General features: G+C 33.7%; 2 protein-coding genes and 1 long non-coding RNA gene across 5 annotated transcripts; 1 reads left to right on the top strand and 2 right to left on the bottom strand.

Annotated features, from left to right (window-relative positions):
• Positions 1 to 3,640: 3,640 nt before the first annotated feature.
• Positions 3,641 to 6,255, bottom strand: LOC130742575 (uncharacterized). The gene is made up of 10 exons (XM_057594668.1): positions 6,106 to 6,255; positions 5,759 to 6,026; positions 5,578 to 5,653; positions 5,194 to 5,268; positions 4,985 to 5,117; positions 4,804 to 4,887; positions 4,616 to 4,717; positions 4,261 to 4,518; positions 4,033 to 4,167; positions 3,641 to 3,934 (listed from the first exon to the last, which is right to left on the bottom strand). The coding sequence occupies exons 1-10, from the start codon at positions 6,253 to 6,255 to the stop codon at positions 3,641 to 3,643; spliced, it is 1,575 nt and encodes a 524-aa protein (XP_057450651.1).
• A 2,990-nt stretch (positions 6,256 to 9,245) lies between these two features.
• LOC130742472 (uncharacterized) lies at positions 9,246 to 11,960 on the top strand. 2 transcript variants are annotated; one of them, XR_009021163.1, is made up of 4 exons: positions 9,246 to 9,794; positions 10,760 to 11,169; positions 11,302 to 11,381; positions 11,476 to 11,960. It is a non-coding gene; the product is annotated as an uncharacterized LOC130742472 (long non-coding RNA). The 2 variants fall into 2 exon arrangements; XR_009021162.1 differs by having other exon boundaries at positions 9,265 to 11,169.
• Positions 11,961 to 13,348: 1,388 nt separating this feature from the next.
• Positions 13,349 to 19,846, bottom strand: LOC130743106 (probable phospholipid-transporting ATPase 4). Of its 2 annotated transcripts, none has more exons than XM_057595220.1 (11): positions 19,657 to 19,846; positions 17,252 to 19,184; positions 16,975 to 17,085; positions 16,431 to 16,707; positions 16,254 to 16,342; positions 16,043 to 16,130; positions 15,739 to 15,948; positions 15,295 to 15,420; positions 14,718 to 14,816; positions 14,379 to 14,570; positions 13,349 to 14,289 (listed from the first exon to the last, which is right to left on the bottom strand). In XM_057595220.1, exons 2-11 carry the CDS (start codon positions 19,063 to 19,065, stop codon positions 13,639 to 13,641), a joined length of 3,657 nt encoding a protein of 1,218 aa, XP_057451203.1. In that variant the 5' UTR covers positions 19,066 to 19,184; positions 19,657 to 19,846; the 3' UTR covers positions 13,349 to 13,638. The 2 variants fall into 2 exon arrangements, with proteins under 2 accessions (XP_057451203.1, XP_057451204.1); XM_057595221.1 differs by lacking the exon at positions 19,657 to 19,846 and adding an exon at positions 19,572 to 19,637.
• Positions 19,847 to 21,737: the final 1,891 nt, after the last annotated feature.

Below are 21,737 nucleotides of genomic sequence, written 5' to 3'. Positions count from 1 at the left end.
TATTATGTGACTTTTATAATTAAAAAGTGACACCGGTGATTATGAGGTAAGATTCAAGTATGCTTTATCATGTTATCATTTAATGTAAGGGGGAACCTAGATTGATTTGTATTGCAATATTTTTTAAAAAAGTTTTTTCTTTGTGATAATCACGCAACACCGATGCCATCAGAGTTCTTTCTTCGCGAGTGGCTATGAATTGAATTAATGAACTCACATCCTTTGTACCATTCCATTGCAACCCTGCTTAATAGTTTATGACTCCTTTTTTATGGGCATGCAGTAAAATGGTGTTTATGTTATTTTATGCAATGAGGGTTTTGTCCAACTGTGGGGGTTTGTTTTTTGCGAGAAGTTTTATGTTTTCATTGTACTGAGGGCTTTTTTTTGTTTTCTTTGCCGTTTTTGATGATTGAAGCAGCTTACTAAGGTGTCTGAACAGGATGGAAATTCAGGGTATTCCGTGCAGATTTAGTATGCAAAACTTTTTGTTATTGCTTCTGTTCTTTGATTCTATTTTTCATTTTCAAAATTCAAATTTAACTCTTTCTTTAACTGATTTTAGTGGGTTGGATTTAGCTAATCTGATTTTTGTTAGGTTGATTTAAAATTACTCAAACTGCTGCAATGTTTGGGCTATTATTCTGTCTGATTATTGATATGTGTTTTGGGATCAATTTTGATTGGTATATTTGAGACAATCAATTAATATAATTAATTATTGATATGATTTTCCAGAGCTTATTTTTCAATATAACTAAGTCTTTTCAATCTTACTAGTACCTTTCACCCGTGCGCTGCACGGCGAGGTTTACTGTTGTAATAAACACATCAATATATACTAATGTCATATAAACTTTGGATTGATGATTTGAAATGCAATTAGAATCAAGATGGCTAATGAATGGATATGGGATTTAGTACATCAGTTTTTTCATGGTTTAAGATTGTTCTTATTCCCCTGAGGGACAATTGCTTGAGACATCCCTACATTATTTGCATCTATATATTTCTGCTAATTCACCAAAAACTCATAAGGATAATTTATGAATGCCCCTGACGATTATAATTGTATAGAAGATAAGTTTCAAAATAAACCTAATCAATCAATTTCCCACTGCACAAAGCTTATATAAGTATTTTTGAATAGTAATATCATTCTATTCCCCTTATATGAAATGTTATTTTGATAATGAAAACTTGGAATAACCCCAACAAATCAGAGGAAGTTGGGGGCAGTTTCCTAAATACCAGTGTTGACATGGAGAGGAATTTTTTTTTCATAACTAAAATACATCTAGAAATCAAAAAAAAACTATAGCTTAGATGTGAAATTGGAGCCATATTCAAATAATATCTTCAAAGCTTGAAGCAATCTTCTGTTGTGAGCAATCTTCAAAGCTTGAAGCAATCTTCTGGAAGATGAAATCACAACATGAACAACAACACTGCAGCGGAAAATAGTAGAAGAAAAGTTAGATTAAAAATTGGTAGGAAGCCAAAATAGACATAAAAATGTGACTAATTTGACCTGAGTAATAGTCCAGAAAATTAGCTTCCTCTAAGCTGTCCATAACTGCTTCTACAATCACTTCAAAACATTTACCTATATTATAAGTCCACATTGAAAACTCTGAGCTTGTATTTTTTAGGCTAAAAGAACAAAGAATAACAACGAAATTAGGACTTTAAAAGATAACATACAAATGAGGTATTTCAGTATACATCACACAGTTTGAAATCGAATTTGAATTCCTTGCAATGAGTCATGTTTGCCAATACAGCTCATGTTTCAGAGAGCTTTTACTATGTTTTTATTTTCAAAAAAAATAATCTTATAGAGAATCCCAACAACCATAATAATTAACTTAAAAGCCTAAACCCACTAAAAAAGGCGGCTGATTGCAAAACCAAGGTATCTGAAAAACTGAAAAGGGAAACGGACAGATTTAACAAATTAAATATACATGTGGAAATATTTTACATTTAATCTATTTAGAAAATAGAAGAAGTAATAGGATTTTATTGAACATTTAATAAATTTTAAATTTAAATCAAATTTCCACATATTAATGCAGATTAACTCATATTTCGAAAATTTTAAATTTAAATCATATTTACTCCTAGTGTTTTTTTTATCTTTTTTTTTAACTCATCTGATTCCTTTCCTCTGAACATGCTGAAGCACCGTTGGTGTGTTATCTCTTTATTTATATATATAGAATAAAAAATTTTAAATTTAAATCATATTTCCACATATTTAATCATAGAGTTACTTTTATCTTTTTTTTTTTTGGAATTCACCTGATTCCTTTCCTCGTCCAAGATAAAAAAAATTATCATATCTAGGTAATTTGATAATGATTTAGAGGATATAATAACTTTTTCAAAATTTGGTATATATCACGAAGACATTTATAATTTTTATATTATGGACAAATTAAACTTGGAAAAGGTAATGAAATTAATGGAGGGAATCAATAGATACAAATATTTTCTGGGGTTTAAGATTTACACAATATAGAGTGAGGAAGATTGGTCTATTTTTAAACGGGATTTTATGAGTTATACTTGAAACCAGATTTTAACAACAACAAAAATTAAGATTTGATATAAACGGCTCAAATAATTCAACATGAAATCAATATATTTATACGGATCATATATTCTAGATATAAGAAACTAAATTTAACACTTCAGTTATATAGGGACGAAATCAACTAAAACGACAATGACAAAAAATTAACATAACATAAATTAAAAACATAGCTAGAATGTTTATAAAGTTGGCTTATTGATCCAAAATCATTCAGAGAAGTACAATCACAAATTTTGATAACCAACATCACTTAGATCTAGTAACATCACTTAGATAGGTTGTTTGTTAAGACTTGAATTCTTGATTGGAAAAAAACAAAATTGTTGAGAGAAAGAGTAAGTGAACGAAATTGGGGGGTTGAAATAAGGAATTTAATATTATTAAATAGATTGTTTGTTAAGACTTGAATTCTTGATTTCCTAGATGGAATTGAACATGGAAATTTTCAAAGATTTAAAATTGATTATAACAAAAAAATTCTATTATAATTTATAGACCTTATTTTTCTGAAAGGATATACGGTGAAATGGAATTTAAAATAGTTAAAAAACTTATTAATTTTGGTTTTTGTGTTTCATTCTTATAATAATCGGGTATTTATGGAAGTATACAATCTTTTATACACAGGATTCAAATTCAAATTTCTTTGATATCATGAATAGAAAAGGTAGGATCAAAGGGCTAAAACAGTTCAAAAAACAATCAAAAGGATAAATTATTTATCAAGAATAACGGAGAATTAAATCTAACATTGAAATCTAAGAATTAAGATTTTAAAATGAAGATGTAAATAATGAAGACAAATGGACATATCTCACGAAAGAAAAAAATTGAAGGACACTGGAAAAATTATCATAACAAAATTGAAATAGATCAACATAGTGCAACAGCTCGATGAGCATTTTAAGTTAATAACAAAACAAAACATGGCCCCCATATTTAAAACGCCATCAAAATTATGGGGGTATTCCAGTCTGAACGATAAAAGCTTAAATCAAAAGGACAATAGGAAAACATGAAAAGAAACTAAAACTGATGTCTTCAGATCTTCTCCTTCTTCACAGCTTTAAGAAGCTTTTTTCCAGCATTAGATGATCCAAGGGCTTCAGAATCTGAGGGAGAACTACGTTTTGTAGGAGGGGAACACTGGCTGCCCACAGCTACATCATCATCATCATCAGTATGACAAACAGTCCCAGCAACAACAGAGGGAGTTGAATCCTGTATTTCCTTTCCCAATACATCAGACGGAACATCAGCAACGGGCTCTACAGCAGATTTACGACCCTCAGATTTTGTAGAATCATCAGACTTCATAACCTTTTCACTAACAGCCTATTAGACGATGTCATTAAAAACATAATTAATAAATCAAAGAATTGTTAATGAAAAATGTTTAATAAAAGAGGAATGATATATAAGGTTTCAACTACATTAACTATTGTAGCAGTTACAGGAACGGGGTTTCCAACAGCATCAACAGCAATTGAACTTGGATTTTCAGATTGGGCGGTAGGAGAATCCTCAACTTGGGATTCAGAAGCTACTCCAAAATCATTGATAAGATCCTGCAATTTGAAAATTAATAAACAAATAGGGAATAAACTCATAATTTATGTCAAACAACTAACACATAATAAGAATGCATCAATAAAAACTACCTTCACACAGCTTGATGATGATGAAGATCCCTTGAGGACAGAAGTTGGGGTTGAAACATTCATATTTGGCATTGGACCATCAGCTTGAGGCATAGATGACTTGAATTTAGAAATTATAACTGGATCCCAACATATTTTTTTGACACGATATGAGGGTTCAAAATTGCTACTTGCATTGTTATTGACTTCAATCTTGAATAAATACTGCTTATCAGCCAATGATAAGATATCTGAAGGAACCGCCTTTTCAGCAGGATTCTACCACGTACAACAAACACAATAAGCAAAGTAAAAACGAAAAATAAAAAATAACATGAAATTACTGATCAGAGAAAAAAAAAACATGTACACAAACCTTGGTAGAAGCATCCACAAAGGCAGAACATGGTCTGCTAAGCAATGATGCAGCCTCTTGGTCGAAAACAACAAATGTGGTAGATTCAGTAGATCCATTACCCTTAATTGCAATTTGAATTTTGGAATTGGATTTACTATGTGACGGACACAGTTTTCACAGAAATACATATCATCAGCAGGATAAACCTTCCTGTTGCATTTGCATGCCGGATACCACCAGGAATCCTTACAAATGAACATGATAGAAGCTAAAACAATGCAATTAGATTTCTGCACAAAAAAAAAAAACAATATATAATAGATTAAAAATCTGATTTAGTAAGAACTAATATAAATAAAAAATCAAATTAAAACTGTTATACATTACCTCAGATAAATCTTTAATCTGGTCGATGGTTTTCGCTTCTGTCTGGCTTAAAAAATCTTCCTCAATTGACACTTTTCCAGAATCCTGAAGCTGGCTAAGAACTTGTAGAGCAGGATCATTCATAGCAAAAAACCTACTCATGTGAAAGGACTTCAGGAACAGAAATAATTAAAACAATGGAAACCCAATTAAACGACTTAATATCTAACCTTTCGCGAAGAGATGCAGATTCCTCCACATCTGGGTTGAACAAAATTTGGGTAGCACCATAGACATTCTGAATACTTGGATTCCATATAGAAAGGGAATGAAATTCACGGTAAATATAACAAAATAGAGAATTAATAATTTCAAAAAAAAAAGAAAAGAATACAACCTCTGAATGGCTTAATCTTTGCATAATTGACCAAAACAACTGCATTAGTCATGTCTCCCGATGCTAACTGACCCAAGATTAGGGGAACATATTTTCCAAAAAAACAACACTCCAACCTAACCCTAAATTCATAAAAAAAAATCAATAATTAGGAGGGATGAAATTTAAAAATGTTGATAAAAAAACCCCTTATGATATGAAGAGATTGAACAACTACCCATCCTGACACAGCTCAATAGTAACTCTATTTTCAATTTTTCCGTTCTTTTCAAACTCTTGCTCACCACTGGACCCTGTTAAAATTCCAATAACATCTGTACAGAGAAACTTTATTGTCAGAAAATTTGGAAGACATGAGATAGATGTGTCAATAGAGGACGTATGGGAAAAAAAAATACCAACTAAAAAGGATGAATCAGGATCTCGGAACATGATGTCAGATAAAGGAGTGAAAGAGTAAGGACTCTTTGATATCGCAATTTTGGTTTCCAGTCTCACAGATGTATGCTTATGAAAGTTCAATTTGAATGGATGGGAAGTTGTTTTAAATTCACCACCATTCTCACCGACGCCAAAATATGAAATATTATATACCCGACCCTCAGTTAAAAGAGGCTGGAACACATACACCAGAGTCTTTTTCACAGAAGCATGAATCTTTGTACCCTACACATTGACAGGAAATAAGTAAGAAAAAAGGGAAAAAAATAGGAAAACGGAAACAAATGACCCAAAAAAATAGTACCTTAGCATCCATGAGAACCAATTCCATTGAAAAGGGAAGCTTCCCACCACCGAAATTGGGACTAACCCACAAACGTATGACCTTCACGACAATATTCCAAGCCTCTTTGGAGGAATCAATGATGGAGAGATCATCAACCTTAACAGCCATAGCAAAGAAATTGAAGGATTACACTCAGTTCGATTGCTAGAGATTAAGCAGCAGATGAATGAGAAAAGTTTACCATTTGATGGGCTTAAATAGGGAGAGATAGACTGCATATCCAATGGAACAATTTAATTGCCTGTTCTTGGAACAAAGCAAATGAAATTGTAAGCGTGAGAGAGAGAGTCTGGAAAACCATAATTGAATTAATTGATTGAGAGTGTATCTAGAAATTGGGAAGAAAAAAGGGTTGGAATCGGTGAAGAGTTTGAAAATCTAAACATGAGTCCAGATAATGACAGTCATTTTAAATATGGGGGAATATGAAGAGATTCAGAACAGATTTGGAATACAATCTAGACTGTTCTTTTGTTATTGGGAAAAAACAACTTAGGATGAGGGAGGGAGTAAATGAACGAAATTAGTGGGGAAATATCTTTTTCATTTTAATTTTAATTGAAATACAATCAGATATTTTAAGAGCTTTTAATAATTTAGTGAAGGAAATTAGTTTTTTTTTTTTTTTCTAAATGCTTCTGAATGTATTGATCACCGAATAGTTAGAGCAATTTAGGGGGGGAGATTAAATTTTTTTGTAAAGGACCGAAATTAAGGGAAAGAATGAAAGGGGATTAATAAGAAGTATTGGAAATAGATTTAAATGGGAGAGAGAGAGAGAGAGTGGTAAAACCAAGATTATAATGAAGATTGTTCATAATTTGAAAATTGAGTAATAAATTGGGAGAGAGAGATATATATAAAGTTGAATGTGAAATAGAAGCATTTAATAATGCTGAATTAAAAAAATCGAAAAAATGGAGGAAAAGACATGTGGCCAAGGAATGGAGGGAAGCAAAATTGCACCAATAAAAAAAGAGGATTTTTGTGGAACTGACACATATGCAATTGGTTCTCATAACCCTTACTGTTTTAATAAAGTTATAGATTACTAAGCTATGTCTGTAGGTTTTTGTATACAGGTTGTCTGCAATACAGTTGCAGGTGTAGGTATTTGAGTTTAGGTTGCTCCGCTGCATTTTTTTTTATTTATAGCAAGAAGGTTATATTTTCAAGCCCCACTAAAAGAACTTTTACAATTCTTCCGTATATTTTTCTCTGTTTAGGCTATCCCTCACAAAAATTTATCGTCTTCTATTTTGGATATGCAGGTTGAGCTCCATTATAAAAAAAAACATGTACTCAGAGGAGCGAAAAGAAGTGAATTTTTCAGTCATAAAACTGATAAAAGAGCAAGAAGGGAGGAATTGAATGATTATCAGAAATAGATTGGGGTGCAATTTCAAAGGATTTGGAGAGATAGCAAGTTCATAAAAAGAATTGAATATTCAGAGGCTTCAGCATTAGAAGTTCACCATAATAAAGTTAAAATATGGAAATGATCATTGTACGAATCTGATTGCAAATATAAGGAAAGTTGTGATGTTTTATGGTTACTTATATGATAATTTGGTATTTGAAGTAGTTAATAAGCTCATTAACCATAAACTTAATGTCATGACTGCTGGAGCTATGGATCATAGAAAGTCTGAAGTCATTCATGAATTTTATGGAAAACTTTACAATATTTGTGAACAAACATAAGCATTTGCTTGAAAATAGTCTATATAGTCCATTTTTATTTTTATTTAAGTTATATGGTAAAAAGTTCACAAATACTCTCATAAAAATTAATAAAAAGATAAGTTTTATTATAATTTCAATTCTTTTTGTTATATTATTTTAAAAGTTTTTAAGAGTAAATAATTATTAATTCATGAAATTTGTATACTAATAATGTTTTACGGTGATTTCAAATTATTAAGATATATTCTATATTTATTTATTTTTAAGTTACACGGTAAAAACCTCCCAGGGGGGTATGTTTGGTAGAAAAGTATTTTCATATTATAACTAATAGAAAAATAATTTTATTATAATTTAAGAACTTTCATTCATAATTTTATAGATATTTTAGGAATAAAAACTTATTAAAGAAATATAGATATCAAGAAATTTTTTATGTTATGGTCATTGCCCTTTAGTTGTTCCACATCCTCCTTAGATATATAGGGAGAGAAAATAGAGAAATGAGTGATATAATATGTGAAGTGATAATAAATACAGAGAGAGATATGAAAAAAATATATGATGATGAAATTGGAGAGAAAATGATACGTAAAATAATAATTACTCTTGGATATGTGTACAAATATTTTATTTTAGTTACTGCAAGTGATTGACTCTTCCAACCAACTTTTCTGGGCATTTCTCATAAAACGATAATCACGATGGAAGTAACTAATATGAGAGGCTTGAATCATTTTTTTTTCTCTTTAAATTGTATTATTGCCTTTCTTTATCTATAATTTAAAAAATGATGTCTAAAATACATTAACAAACTTCGCCGTGCAACGCACGGGTAAAAAATTCTAGTATTCTAGTATATATATTAAAACAGCAAGGGTTATGAGAACCCAATGCTGATGTGTCATCACCAGAATCATTCTCTTCTATGGTGCATTCTTACAGTGAGTGGAATTCCTACATGGCTCACTCTCCTTCCTTCCCTCCATTCACTTATTATGTGTCATTTTCTCCTTCATTCTCATTCTCCAGTCAGATTTCGCATGACACTCATCCACCAATCATCTTTCACCGGTCCCCACCCATTTATTTGTTTCTCTCCATGATTTTCAAATTTTGCATCAGCATTTTAAATCTTGACTGCTGCATTTACTACTCTGATATTAATCCTTGATTGCTTATTTAAAAACGTGGATGTTGATTGTTTACTTTTTAATACTGATGTCTATATCTTTTAATGCTAATATCTTATTGATACTATCAACATTCTCAACCGTTTCAATTACTGATATCTGTTTCCAATCAAAAGGTTTATTCCCCCACACTCCTTAATTCACTCCTTTTTATTTTATATTTCTGTTTCCAATCTAAATCTATATATTGATTCGCCCACCCTCCTTATCTCACTCACGCCTGATTTTTTTTAGCCAATCATAGTAATTGCTTACACCACTAAACGTGTTACGTGCACAACCTTCTCAATTCCTGATTCTTTTTAAAAAAGAACTCTTCTCAATTGCAGATAGTGTGCATCGTGGCTGTGAATTTCCTTTTTTCCAATGAAACCTAATTACAGACAATGGCATCGAGGCTGTGAATTCTTCAGTGATTCTAAACTCAAATTCAATACTCCCCCTCCCCCTTCTACTATATATAAGATCCTGATGTTCAATTGTTTTTCACTCACTCTTGCTTTGTTCCTATCTTATTTCCTTGCTCTGAAGGAGATTCATTAACCATGGAAATCAAAGTTGATGATGTCTCAGATGTGAATCATTCAAAGGATACTTGGAACATCGTTACAAAGGTGGTTCGTTTGTGGCTCATTCAGATGTGAATCATTCAGATGCCATAAATCTGGCTCATTTTCCTGATACGAGTTTATCCATACAATGTTGTTCATGTCTTCTGTTCCAATTTTCATTGTTTTATGGCATCTTTATAGACGCATTATACCCCAGGTGAGCTCATACATGGGTCGAGAAATCTGCTTTCTTTCCTATAGATAGTTGCTAATGCAATTTGGTGCTTTTATTGTTCTTTTTCTGAGCAACTCATTTGCTGCTCAAATGTCACAATTTGAGTTTTCTATGCAGTTTTGATCATGCCATTTTGATTACTTTCTGAAGGTCATTTGAGCAGCACATAGGAAATGCTTTTGGAAACTCTAATGGGTGTCATAAATTGGAAAGGACCATTATTTTGTTTTAAACTTTAATTATGATACCAAAATCCAAGTTTATGGTTCTAGAAGATTATTTGGTAAAACTGACCAATATATATCTATTAATGGTCCTTTGTGATGTTAAACAAAAAGGAATAACATGATGTTATATGCATACTGGTGTAATAAGGATAAATGCTTGCTGCTCAAGCAGTTGTAAGTCACATGTTAGGATGTAACATAAGAGTAAATTACTTAGCTATTGCTAGGTTAGTTAGGGATTATTACTGTATTTAGTTAGTACTAGGAGGGGATTAGCTATAAATAGAGGGAAATAAAATTAGAGGGATAATTTCTTGGTTATTTTAATTACTATAATTTTCCTTCAGAAGAAGAGAGAAAGAGGTTAAGGCCATCAAGCTAATGTTCCTTTTTTATGTCATTTTCATCTTCTTAAAAGAGCAAGGGTTATGAGAACCATTTTTTGATGTGTCACTTCCTCATGCATTCTGGTCTCATTCAATATCACTGCCTCCTAATACTGGTGTCCCCCTTCTCATGAACTTAGCTAATGTTCACTTTTTGAAGGTGTAACTGCTCATGTTGATAAAATTAGCCAATAAACTTCGTAACATTAAATTGTGGCATTAAATTGTAACTAAATGGAAACAAAGTAAATTAGAAACAAAGTTATGATGGTTAAGCTCAAGCAGTTTCTATGAGTGATCTTTGATTGAAAGGGACTTATTGTTTATTTTGCAGAAAAACTATAAGGATTGGATTTGAAGGCAATGGTACTATTAGTTCTTCAATTATTGAATATGTCATGTCCCTTCTCCCTCAATGAATAGGACCATTTCAAGCTGTCACCCTTTTTACTCTTATTTATTTATTTATGATTAGCAGTTAAATATTGTGTTCTCTTTTATTTGTTCTAAAGTTTGTCTCTTCTGTTGGTGTTTGTATGTTTTTGCTTGAAATGCAAAAAAGTGCTGCAGTAGCTGTGTTTTCAAAAGGAGAAAGCTCTTTAAGACTATGGATGGGCTGCTGGAATAGGAGACTGATCTTGAAAGTCATGGCCTGGAGCAGGAGAAGCTTCACTTTGAGTTGTATTGTTTCTGTTGGGGTTAGCTATGTCTACATATATAGAGCTTACTTATCCACTGAACATGGTAAGTTGGTAGAGTACTTGAAACCTATTCTTCCTATTGATAGTGCTAAAACTGAAATATAAGGTCTGTATGGTTAAAGCGAGTTAGGATCGTGGTTTAATATAATAGTGTGATTTTGTTGAACTTTTGCAGAACGAGTTCAATTCCATTATGGGAATCGAGAAAAGCTCTCAAATAGATGATTGCCAGAACCAATTGGAAAGAAGTTTCATGTGAGAAGATTAATCTCTACTATGTTTCATATTACTACAGAAGAATTAGGATCGTAGTTTTATATAATAGTGTGATTTTGTTGAACTTTTGCAGAACGAGTTCAATTCCATTATGGGAATCGAGAAAAGCTCTCAAATAGATGACTGCCAGAACCAATTGGAAAGAAGTTTCATGTGAGAAGATGAATCTCTACTATGTTTCATATTACTATACAAGAATTCAAGGAATTTAAATATAGTTATCTTTGATTAGAGAAGAAGCCTTTTAGCTTATTGGCTTTGAGGATCTTATAAGAAACGAGGTTATGAAGGATACTACTGAGACAACTTTCTTCAATTAGGAGGAGGTTAAAGCTTATTAAATTGTTTAAGGGAGAAAAATCTTAATAAGTTATGTCACCTGCAAATGCAAAAGGCCAAACATAACATGAGTTGGTAATGGGGAGCTGGACGATTGGCATTGAGAGTATGTTAGTGGCATTATTAGAAGAAAATTCCCCTCTTAACATGGTTTCAATGATTCATGTTATTTTGTCAAAAAAATTGTTTGTTGTATTTAATTTAATAATTTGATTATTATATTGTTGTTTATATTTAAATTTTATTAATTTAATAATTTAATAATTATATTCATTTATATCTAATGTAAGGGAAAAATTTCTCACAACGAGAAACATTTTAATTAAAAATACTTGCTAAAATTTGTAGATAAATAAAGTTTAAATAATTACAATATGACCAAGTTAGCAACTATTAGCTCTAACGGGAGTAGTATTTTAATGAAAATATTTTCAATGTAAACATACATTTTTGTGTAGTTTAAGTTTTTTTTGTATTGTTTCTTAAAAAAATTTAAGGTTAAATATATAAATGTATGACAATTTAATAGTAAAACATTAAAATTTTAAAATATTTACTCTAATTATCTAATAATTTTATTTTTTGAATTAATAATAATTTTTGTTTCATTTTATAGGTTCCTGACATAATAGATCCGAATATATGATTATATGTTTTTTTCATCTTGATAAGCTAAATTCTTTGGTAATTCACATGTGCATAAATGAAGATTTTTACCAATTAATTCCTTTATTTTTTAAAATCTTTGTATTTGTTTAATTGTTGTATGAGTACAAAACGTTATAATTGAGTTTCACAATTTTTATTTTTTAAAATATCTTTATTCTTATTATGTTTGTTTTCATTCTTAGCATGTCAACATTTTTATAATCATAGTATTGATTAATGTCTAAAATACAATAATAAACTTCACCGTGCAACGCACGGGTAAAAAACTCTAGTAATAATTATAATTCATTACTTTAATGATTGTATAATTATATAAAACTATTTATATTGTGAAAAGTGAAAACTAACAAGGTCTAGCACAGCGGGTAGATAGCTTAGATTCTTTAGTATTTAATTCAAGGTTCGATTTCTAAGCGATGCGTATGAAGAAAGATTTGTTTTGGGATAAGTCTCATGTATGCCGGGTTGTAAGAATACTTTGAAAAAAAAATGAATTTTTAATTTTGGGTAATGTAAACACATCAATGCTTAAAATAATTTATATTGGCTAAAGGAGGGATAAGGATACAGATTTTCAAGTGGGAGATCTTTTGATTTGTTTTTTATGCATAATAAAGTGGGAGATCATTGATATATAGTAACTGCTTGCCAAGTGCCAAATAAGGATTAGTGCTGTTAACATACCTAATATAGATAGTTATCCAGTCAAGAGATATAAAAAAGAAACTGTATATTTGTTTTGAAAGTGTCAACAGGATCCAACATGTTACACTTGGACTTGAGTTGGAGTTGGTTCTAACCAGTTCAGTGCCCCCTTCATCTTTTGTTAGCAGTTAGCCTGTTACCCTCTTGTTTCATCACTTTTTTTTTTCCGTCTGCTCGAACATGTTTATGAAAATTTTATCAATCCTCTTTTACCTCTCATCCAAACACAACAGTTACACTACTTAGCTACTTTCATTTCGTCAATAATGAACTGTAACCATTTGATATGTGAGAATTACACCCTGAACATTCAGAATTGACTAACTTGGTGAACTCTTCTACTTACATATGTTACAACGATTCCCATGCTTTTTTTCCTTCATGAAAGGGGCTTCAACTCACCCCTCCTTAGGCAAACAACTTAAGCATGCAAAGAATTTAAATGAGGCAGGCTCGACCGAAAAACCAAAAAACCTGCAAACCCTAAAAGGACTGGGAACTAGTAAATTATTATTTGCAACGGTCATGAATGAGATGGAGATTGCTTCTTCTGCAGCTTCACTTTCAACTGCCTGATCTTTGCCTCCACCCTCACTGTGAATCCAATCTTCGTTTCATGTCTTGCTTTGGACCGCTCCCTCGTCCACATGCGTTGATCTTCAACATCCTTCTTGTAGTACTTGATTTCTTGGATGATGTGATGGTCCATGGGATTAAAACATCTTTGGAAGGATATGTGAGCCAGATAAGGAAGAATGCATGTAAACGTTACTAGAAGGGTCGTCAACCAATAAATAGGAGCAGGAGCAAGAACCTCAACAAATATTTGGTACGCAGTCTTCGAATATGTTGGAGAAAGCATGCCATATAAAATGAGAAAGAGGTACCAAGTGATTATGCTTCCCCACACAAAGAGGTGTTGAATCCATGTAAAATGGCACATTGTCAGCGCAATCTGGGAATTAACGGCCCAGATGATGCAAGTGAACATGGTGGTACCAACAGCCGCCATGTCCGCAGTCTGGCCATTCGAACGGAATGATTGGTCATAGAAGATGATGATGACAAGGAAGAAGATGACGAGGGAGGAATACAGACCATTCCCCATCCATCCCAATATTCTATACCAGTCAAAGAACAAATTTTTGGGTCCTTGCTGATATAGTGCAGGAAACTGCAAAGAGCAATAAGCAAATCAGAGGTTAGGTTATCCAAACATGGTGAAAATATGAAATTCACTGAGATCACTTCACGAGAACAAACCTGTAAGCAAACTTCTGATGGAACATCTTGTTCAAAAACTCCAAGTGATATGACAGGCAGTGATGTAAGAACAACATTGAACAATATCATGTACCAGTCATCATAAACGGATTGACCAGAGAATCCCGCAAAGGCCTCAAAATAGAATATGGTGAGGCCAAATGCTATATTTTTGTAGAAGAAATAACATATCTGGAATGCATAGCAGATCAGTTTAGAAGCGCAAAAATAGGAATATTTCATAATCAGGAGATACAAAATGCTAAAATGTTACTCAGCACAATAGACATCAAAGACATTTAAATCTGAGAATAACGGACAGGGATATATAGCAATTACCATTTGTGCAATTCTCTTGTAACACCAGTGTCCATGGACCACAAGAAGCCGCTCCAAAAACCGAAATTGGGCAATGGAAAAGTCACTAGCCATCACGGCCTGGAAAGAATTTGCAAACTTGAGTTCCACAACGTATCCAAATGCTGTGTGTGCTTCCAAATAGAAGAATAAAGTGCATGCTTGACTTTATAGATAATAGTATCAATTAACAAGTGTTCATAGGCCAATATAGATTTTAACTAAATTATTCATCACGAATGATAAATGGAACATGAACTGGAGCCAGACAAGTTTACCAGTTTAACACTATTTCACAAGATCGAAAGCATACAAATTTGCTAAATTTTAATATTGATTAGCAGACAATTTATACATGGTCCATATTCAAGGCAAAAACTATAAGTTGGACAGAAAAGGCTAGTAGACATTCTTAACTGACAAAAATTAATAAAGAAAATGAAATTTTAATGTTCATGGAAAAATTACATGGCGTCACTACTGACAAAAGTACATGACTACAATAAGCAGTTATAGTTTTGCATAACATGATTACACCTCAAAAGAGCAAGACACTGACCTGCATACCTTCAACTCCACTGATTCCGACGCCAATGTCAGCTTCTTGAATCATGCCAACATCATTTGCACCGTCACCTATTGCTAAAGTGGTCTTCCCCGTTCCTTCTTTGACTAACCTTGTTACCTGATGCCAAATACTTACGGGATTAAGACACACAAAACAGGCATTATACTCTTACATTTGATCTCGTGATAGTGATTACATCAGGTGAATTCTACCCACAGAAGTATTTCAACTTTTGATAATTACTATGGACAACAGAACACTAGATCCATACCAAATTCCAATCTAACATAAACATGGAGCCTCACTGCAGTTGTGCAGAATTTTAACTCCGACAATTGTGCAAGTAGCATTATTATAGTGATCAACTAAAGGAATACAGACAAAACATCAAATAGAACCCACAAAGGTACAAGTGAAAAGGAAAAAAGGTCCTACCAAGGCCTTTTGCTTGGGAGACACACGGCAGCAAATGACAGATGCACAATTAACAGCCAATCCCAAAAAGTGGTGCTTGATATCATCTTCTAAAGCATATGTCAAAGTTTTCCCGTCAATAATTAATGCAACCGCGGCATGAGGGTCCTTCTCCACCTTTATCATTTGTGAAGCATTGGTGATTTGATTCAAGATGTCGTCTTTGATGACCTAAGGGGTTACAAGAACTAGGCCTAATGTCAGATGAAACCTGAGCCCATAAGTGATTTTCTCTACTCTCTAAAGTGAAAAGAAAAAGAATTACCTCTTTCCCAGGAATGGTTACTGAATCTGAATTCATAGTACTGATACATATTTGCTTCATGCCCTGTCGAAGCAAACTACAAGCAAATCTGCACCACAGAAACAAAAACTTATCAAACTCATTTAAAAAGACGCTTTTGAGTAACCTAAACTCAAGTTTAGAACACAAATGAAACACTGTTATGAGGTTAAATAATTTGCAGGAAACAGACCCAATGTTGATTGCAGTTTCCATCTTATCCCCTGTCAACACCCAGATTTTTAGGCCAGCTTGAGCTAGTTTATCAATGCATTGAGGCACCTGAGGAGAATAAAAAATTTAGTCCGGTTGAAGTAGGAAATAGCAGCAACGTATATAATGCATTGATTACAAAAAAGATACACCCTACCCCTTTCTGCAGTTTGTCTTCCACGGCAGTAGCCCCAACAAGAAGCAACTCTCGTTCCATAATGTCTGATACATTTTCAAGCATTGCCTCTCTATCAGGCCCCACAGCTGTCTTGGCTTTCTGAAACTCATTATTCCAATCAGAGTACTCTTGGTCATCAAGCTTTCTGTAAGCCAGGGCAAGCGTTCTCAAACCAGCTTCTCCATATTCATTCAAATGTTTAGTAGTAGCCTCCAAATACATCTTTCCATCCTTAGATAATCGATCAAATATGATACTGCACAACCAAGCAAGAAAATAATGGATCTCACCACTGCAGTTCAAAGTCTATCTATGACAGCATCTGTATATATAAAAGCTTCTATGGAAAGAGGGAGTTGCTGTGATTATTTAGTATACTAGTAGTAAGTAGAGTATAAAGTCCACAAGCTTGAGGATGATTTTAATTATTCAATTTGAGAAACTGATAGAACACCCTACTTGTCATCAACCCCAAACATTCAGCTGATAGTAATATAGACAGGAATCACATTAGTAAACTAACCTATCAGCTCCTTTGCACAAGAGAATAATGCTTCCCTCCTCATCACGCACAACCACTGACATACGCTTTCTTTGGCTAGTAAAATCCAGAATATTCAAGATTTTATACTCTCTGTATAATTCAACCAAAACACACACAAAAATGAATATGTAAGATGAGAAATATGGCATAACAACTAACAAATGAAAATATTCAAAAGAAAATTCTGGACCCCACCCTACCCAACACCAAAAAACGAAAGGGATAAAAACACAATTGAGTTCATGATCCACCTCACCTTTCAACCACTTTTCCTGAAGCAAAAAATCTTTCACGTATGACAACACTTGATTGAGTTCTTCTGTAAAATTCAAAACCAAATTCTCTAGCTGCTACAAGAAAAGCTCCTTCATCAGGTGACTCAGCTTCATATGTGCAACTGCCAGTCTCCTCATTTAGCTCTGGAATGGCAGTATGGCAAACTGCTAATATCCGGAAAAACATCAAAAGGACATCAGATTTGGGTTCCTTCAACCAATTACCATTCATGAGGCGGTAGTCTTCAAAACCAAATCCCTTTATGGCAGGCCTCCGATCCTCATCACCTTTGGAAGTAACAACACTTTCAAGTTCAACTTCTTCACCTTCTCTAACATTTCCCGAGCGCACTTTACTCTTCTTCTTCATAGGAAAGCTAGAGAGGTCCAAGTCCTGCTCCTCATCAGAAGCCATCTGCTGTGCTGCAGCAAGTTCAACTTCACTGGAACGCACGCCATAGGCAGTACCAGCAATGGAGCACTTCAAAAAGTCCATCTGATTGCAGGTTAAAGTGCCAGTTTTATCAGAGAGGATAGTGTCTACCTGACCCAACTCTTCATTCAAATTTGATGTCCGTGCATCAGCTGGCGTTCCAGTTTCTTCATCATACATTTGAATGTCTTGGTTAATGAACCTTGCTTGCAATACCTTCACAAGCTCAATTGAAACATATAGCGAGATGGGTATCAAGTATCCATAAAGAATAAGTGCAGTAATCAGATGGCTCATCCCAGCCAATCCAATTTTCGCAGGGTCATACTGGGATTCAATATTTTTAGGCTGTAAATACCACCACTTTGTGCTTTGGTACTTAGTCTTGGCAACAAATCCTATTGAACTTATAAAGGATATCAATATAAGAACAGTGAAAAGAGTGTATATGATATAATCCATCTTTTTTTCTACTGTGCTCCTTTTTGAAGGGGACTTAGTAGAATTCTGCATGACTTTGCTGTCGTGACCAGTGAAAATGACCACCCCATAGACATAATCTGTGTTCCTAAGCTTCGAATCTCTGAGAAGAATTTGACTAGGATCAAGAGGATAAACCTGACGTCCATACTCAAAGTTCCCAATAAAAGTATAAAGATTGGGATTTGGATCTTCACAACGGATTGTTCCAGAGAAATCCTTAAAAGCTCCATCATTGTCAAGAGACGAGGTAGCCTCCAAAGATCTTTTCACCTTCAAGTTGGTCTCGCCATCTAAATTCATAGTCTCCACATAGCATATCCCATCCTCATAACTAGATGACAAGAGAAACAAGTCAGCAGGAAAAAATTGGTCCTTTTCTACTTTCACCACATCCCCAACCATAATTTTCTGCCACGACCTGAGACCAAAAACACCATCTCCTCTGTGTAGTCTAGCTTTCCGGTGATTAACTTTGACATCCTGAACAAACCTGCGTGAATCCTCCAACGCTTCCTTTGCCATACTAAGCCCCACAACGAACACCAAAGGAGCAATCATGCTCAACGGGCTAAGAGGCGAAATTGGTGACGCTGAGAGGCAAGCAGCCAATAGAAAATATATATTAGCAACCCTTCTAAACTGTTCAAACAGCGCCTTAGGAAAAAAGGTGACCGCATTGTATTTGGTCGTCGATATACGATTCTTGCAGTAAAACAGATATCTCTTTTCATGGATCAGAGGCTGGTTGCAATACACCGTCCTTGAGTAGCCCGGACCCTGAAGGGGATGAGGCACTTCATCACTAGTGGTTGGCCTAAGACAACCAAATGTGTAAAGACTGCTCCTGCGGAGCCTTGCCCTGATCCTCCCCCGCGGCATTTCAGCGCCGGATATCAGCTCAAGCCAGCTCACAATCAACACATAACCAGTCAACCACCAAAAACCACGGAACAATCAAACGTTCCCCTTAACCCCCAATTTGTTTTTTTCCCTAAACCCTGAAAAAATATTCACAAACAGAAACCATTAATTGCAGCTCATAAACAATAATAACATGATGATGATCATCTGATGCATAAATCAATGTCCAATTGAAAACAACCCCAAGAAATCTAAAAGAAAAAAAAAATCCATTGAAATTGAAATTCCTTGCCCTTTTCTGAAAATCAAAAGGAAGCAAAAAAGAAATTGACATCTTGTCAGTTGTCACCTTCAGCTAAAGAGATATTTCAACAATTCAATGGAATCAATCAAACAAACAAAAAAACAAAAAACCCCTTTTGAATTGCACCAAAAACTGAGCTAAACCAGCGAAATTTCAAAACAAAAACAATCAACAATGAAGGAAGCAATAAAGATTCACATTCAAAAAAAGTCATGCTTACAGTGGTGAATTGACGAAGAGGGGAAATTGAAAGCTACTGCATTACGCGAAGAAACTATAAATAGAAGAAAGGGGGAAAAACGTACCGAAGGTGAGTGGCGACGACCATGTCCAAGACGGCAGAAAAGTGGAAAAACTGCAGAAAACGACGATTGAAGAAGCGTTGCAGAGGAAGAAGAAGAAGAAGAAGACAAAGTGAGTAGAAAGAGAGAGAATGAGAACGTGTTGTGAATTGTGATTGTGAAATTGTGTGTGTGAGTCACTCTGTCCTTTTCTTTCTTTCTTTTCTTCAAGTCAAGAACAGAACAGAATTTCAATTTTCTGATATATCCCTATTTTTTTCTTCCAGATTTATGTTCATTTTTTGAAACAAGATTTTTCTGTTAATTACTTCTTCTAGATAATCACTTTTCTTTTTCTTGATTATGATGTAGTTTCCAGGTTTTTTTGTTTTTTATTAGGAAATTGATTGAAAAAACACGCTTTCTTGAGCTGGAGCCTTGGTTTCATCTTCCAGAACTAAATGCCAAATGACCTAGAAAGGAAAAAAAATGTAGAGATAAATTATTAATTTTTATTAATTATTGATCTAATTACAAAATTTTCTTGAGGTGAAAATTTATTAAAATTAATTAAGTAAACAGCACACACACAGATATGGTTGCAGTGGGCCCCATCTGTCCGACGTGGTGGTACTAAATTATCAGAAGGGGATGATGGTGTTGTCAGGAACCCTAGTCTAGGATATTTGGTTTGTACAAGTGGTCCTACTATGTGACACGGTGTAAAAGGCTAAGTTAGATGGCTAGGCCTGATTTAGTTGGTGTGTATTTGGATAATTGGATAATTATTTGTTAAGAAATTTTCTAAATATGATGTTTGGGGATTCACTTTCTAGTCAAAGGTGGTTGTGGTTAAGTAGAATCCTTTTAAAAGTTTGTTGTAGGATAGATTATGACTAATTAAGTATAAAGGTATGAAACCCTCCACTTTTACATGTGTTGAGTTTGATTTCATGTCAAAATATTATTGAACATCTCAACTATGATGAATTTACCCAATGTAAGTCTTGGGTGATTTAGAAAGTCTCTTATTTAAAAATGTGTTTGTTGAACTAGTAAAATAAAATGCTAGGAATACATTCTTCTAAATAAACTCTTACATGTCGTAATGCTTCTGCCTCTTGGTTGGGTGGTTTTTTGGATTCTTTTAATGGTTCTTATGCGTTCTTGACCGAGTTGATGATTGGGTTTCCGGCATATCATTTGTGAGAGTGACTCGCTTGATGCTATTAGGATGTTGGACTCCCTCCTTCGTCATCACAGTTGAGACTTGAGAGCTTTATTGGCGGAGATTGTTGATATTTCTACCCGTATGTGACGTCTTAGTTTCTTGCATGTTTTACATGAGGCTAATATGTGGGTCGACAAACTTGCTTCTTTGGGATTACACTGTCATTTTGTCCGGAATCATCCCTTGCCTCCGGCTAAGTTGAGTCCACTTCTTGCTTCGGACCGACTTTGCGTTGGTCGTGTTTAGTTTGTTGCTTTCAAGTGGAGTTTCATTTATTCGTAAAAAAAAACAAAAAACAAAAAAAAAATCTTACAAATATACTCTTACATTCAAATAAACTTTTATAAAGACACGTCAAATCACTGACAAGGTATAGCACAACTGGTTGATAGTTCTAGCACAACTGTTAAATAGTTGTACAGTTGTACTCCTTAAATATTTAGTACAAGATTTGAGCGTTGCCGTTGAACAGTCCATATAAAAAAAGATTTATTGTGATGGGTCTACCCAATTAATGTAATCTCAATACCTCAAGAGATTATGTCATAATGCCGATTGTACTTTGCAAAAATAAAAGGCGCGCTATAAGACATGCTTATAAGTTTAGCTTTGAACAGTGACGGATCCAGAAATTTTATGTAGTAAGGGCAATATATACATATAAATTTGTTAAAAAAAAAATAGCATATACTATTAGAAGTGAATACATTTTTTTACCAAAGAAAACACAAGTAAAGACATTTTTTACCAAATGGGTCACTAAAATCCACATACTTTTACTACTCAAGTGAGAGCATTTAGCAATGTGGGACACAAGTGAGGGCATTTAGTAATGTGAGACATAAGTGAGGGCAATTTGTATCAAAGAAATCAT

The sequence above is a fragment of the Lotus japonicus genome, chromosome 3, assembly GCF_012489685.1.
Source record: "Lotus japonicus ecotype B-129 chromosome 3, LjGifu_v1.2".
Lineage (NCBI taxonomy): Eukaryota > Viridiplantae > Streptophyta > Magnoliopsida > Fabales > Fabaceae > Lotus > Lotus japonicus.
This window is presented reverse-complemented; position numbering and strand designations above follow the sequence as displayed.

Bases quoted from the DNA above. Each gene is read 5' to 3' on its own strand.
- LOC130742575 (XM_057594668.1), bottom strand. From the start codon at position 6,255: ATGGCTGTTAAGGTTGATGATCTCTCCATCATTGATTCCTCCAAAGAG. The intron at 5,654-5,758 runs GTATTTTTTTTT...GAATTTTAACAG, and splicing joins TGATTCATCCTTTTTAGTTG to GGTCCAGTGGTGAGCAAGAG. The intron at 5,118-5,193 runs GTTAGATATTAA...TCACATGAGTAG, and splicing joins TCTGCATCTCTTCGCGAAAG to GTTTTTTGCTATGAATGATC.
- LOC130743106 (XM_057595220.1), bottom strand. From the start codon at position 19,065: ATGCCGCGGGGGAGGATCAGGGCAAGGCTCCGCAGGAGCAGTCTTTAC. The intron at 16,343-16,430 runs GTAGGGTGTATC...TATTCTCCTCAG, and splicing joins AAGACAAACTGCAGAAAGGG to GTGCCTCAATGCATTGATAA. The intron at 15,949-16,042 runs GTAATTCTTTTT...GTAACCCCTTAG, and splicing joins TAACCATTCCTGGGAAAGAG to GTCATCAAAGACGACATCTT.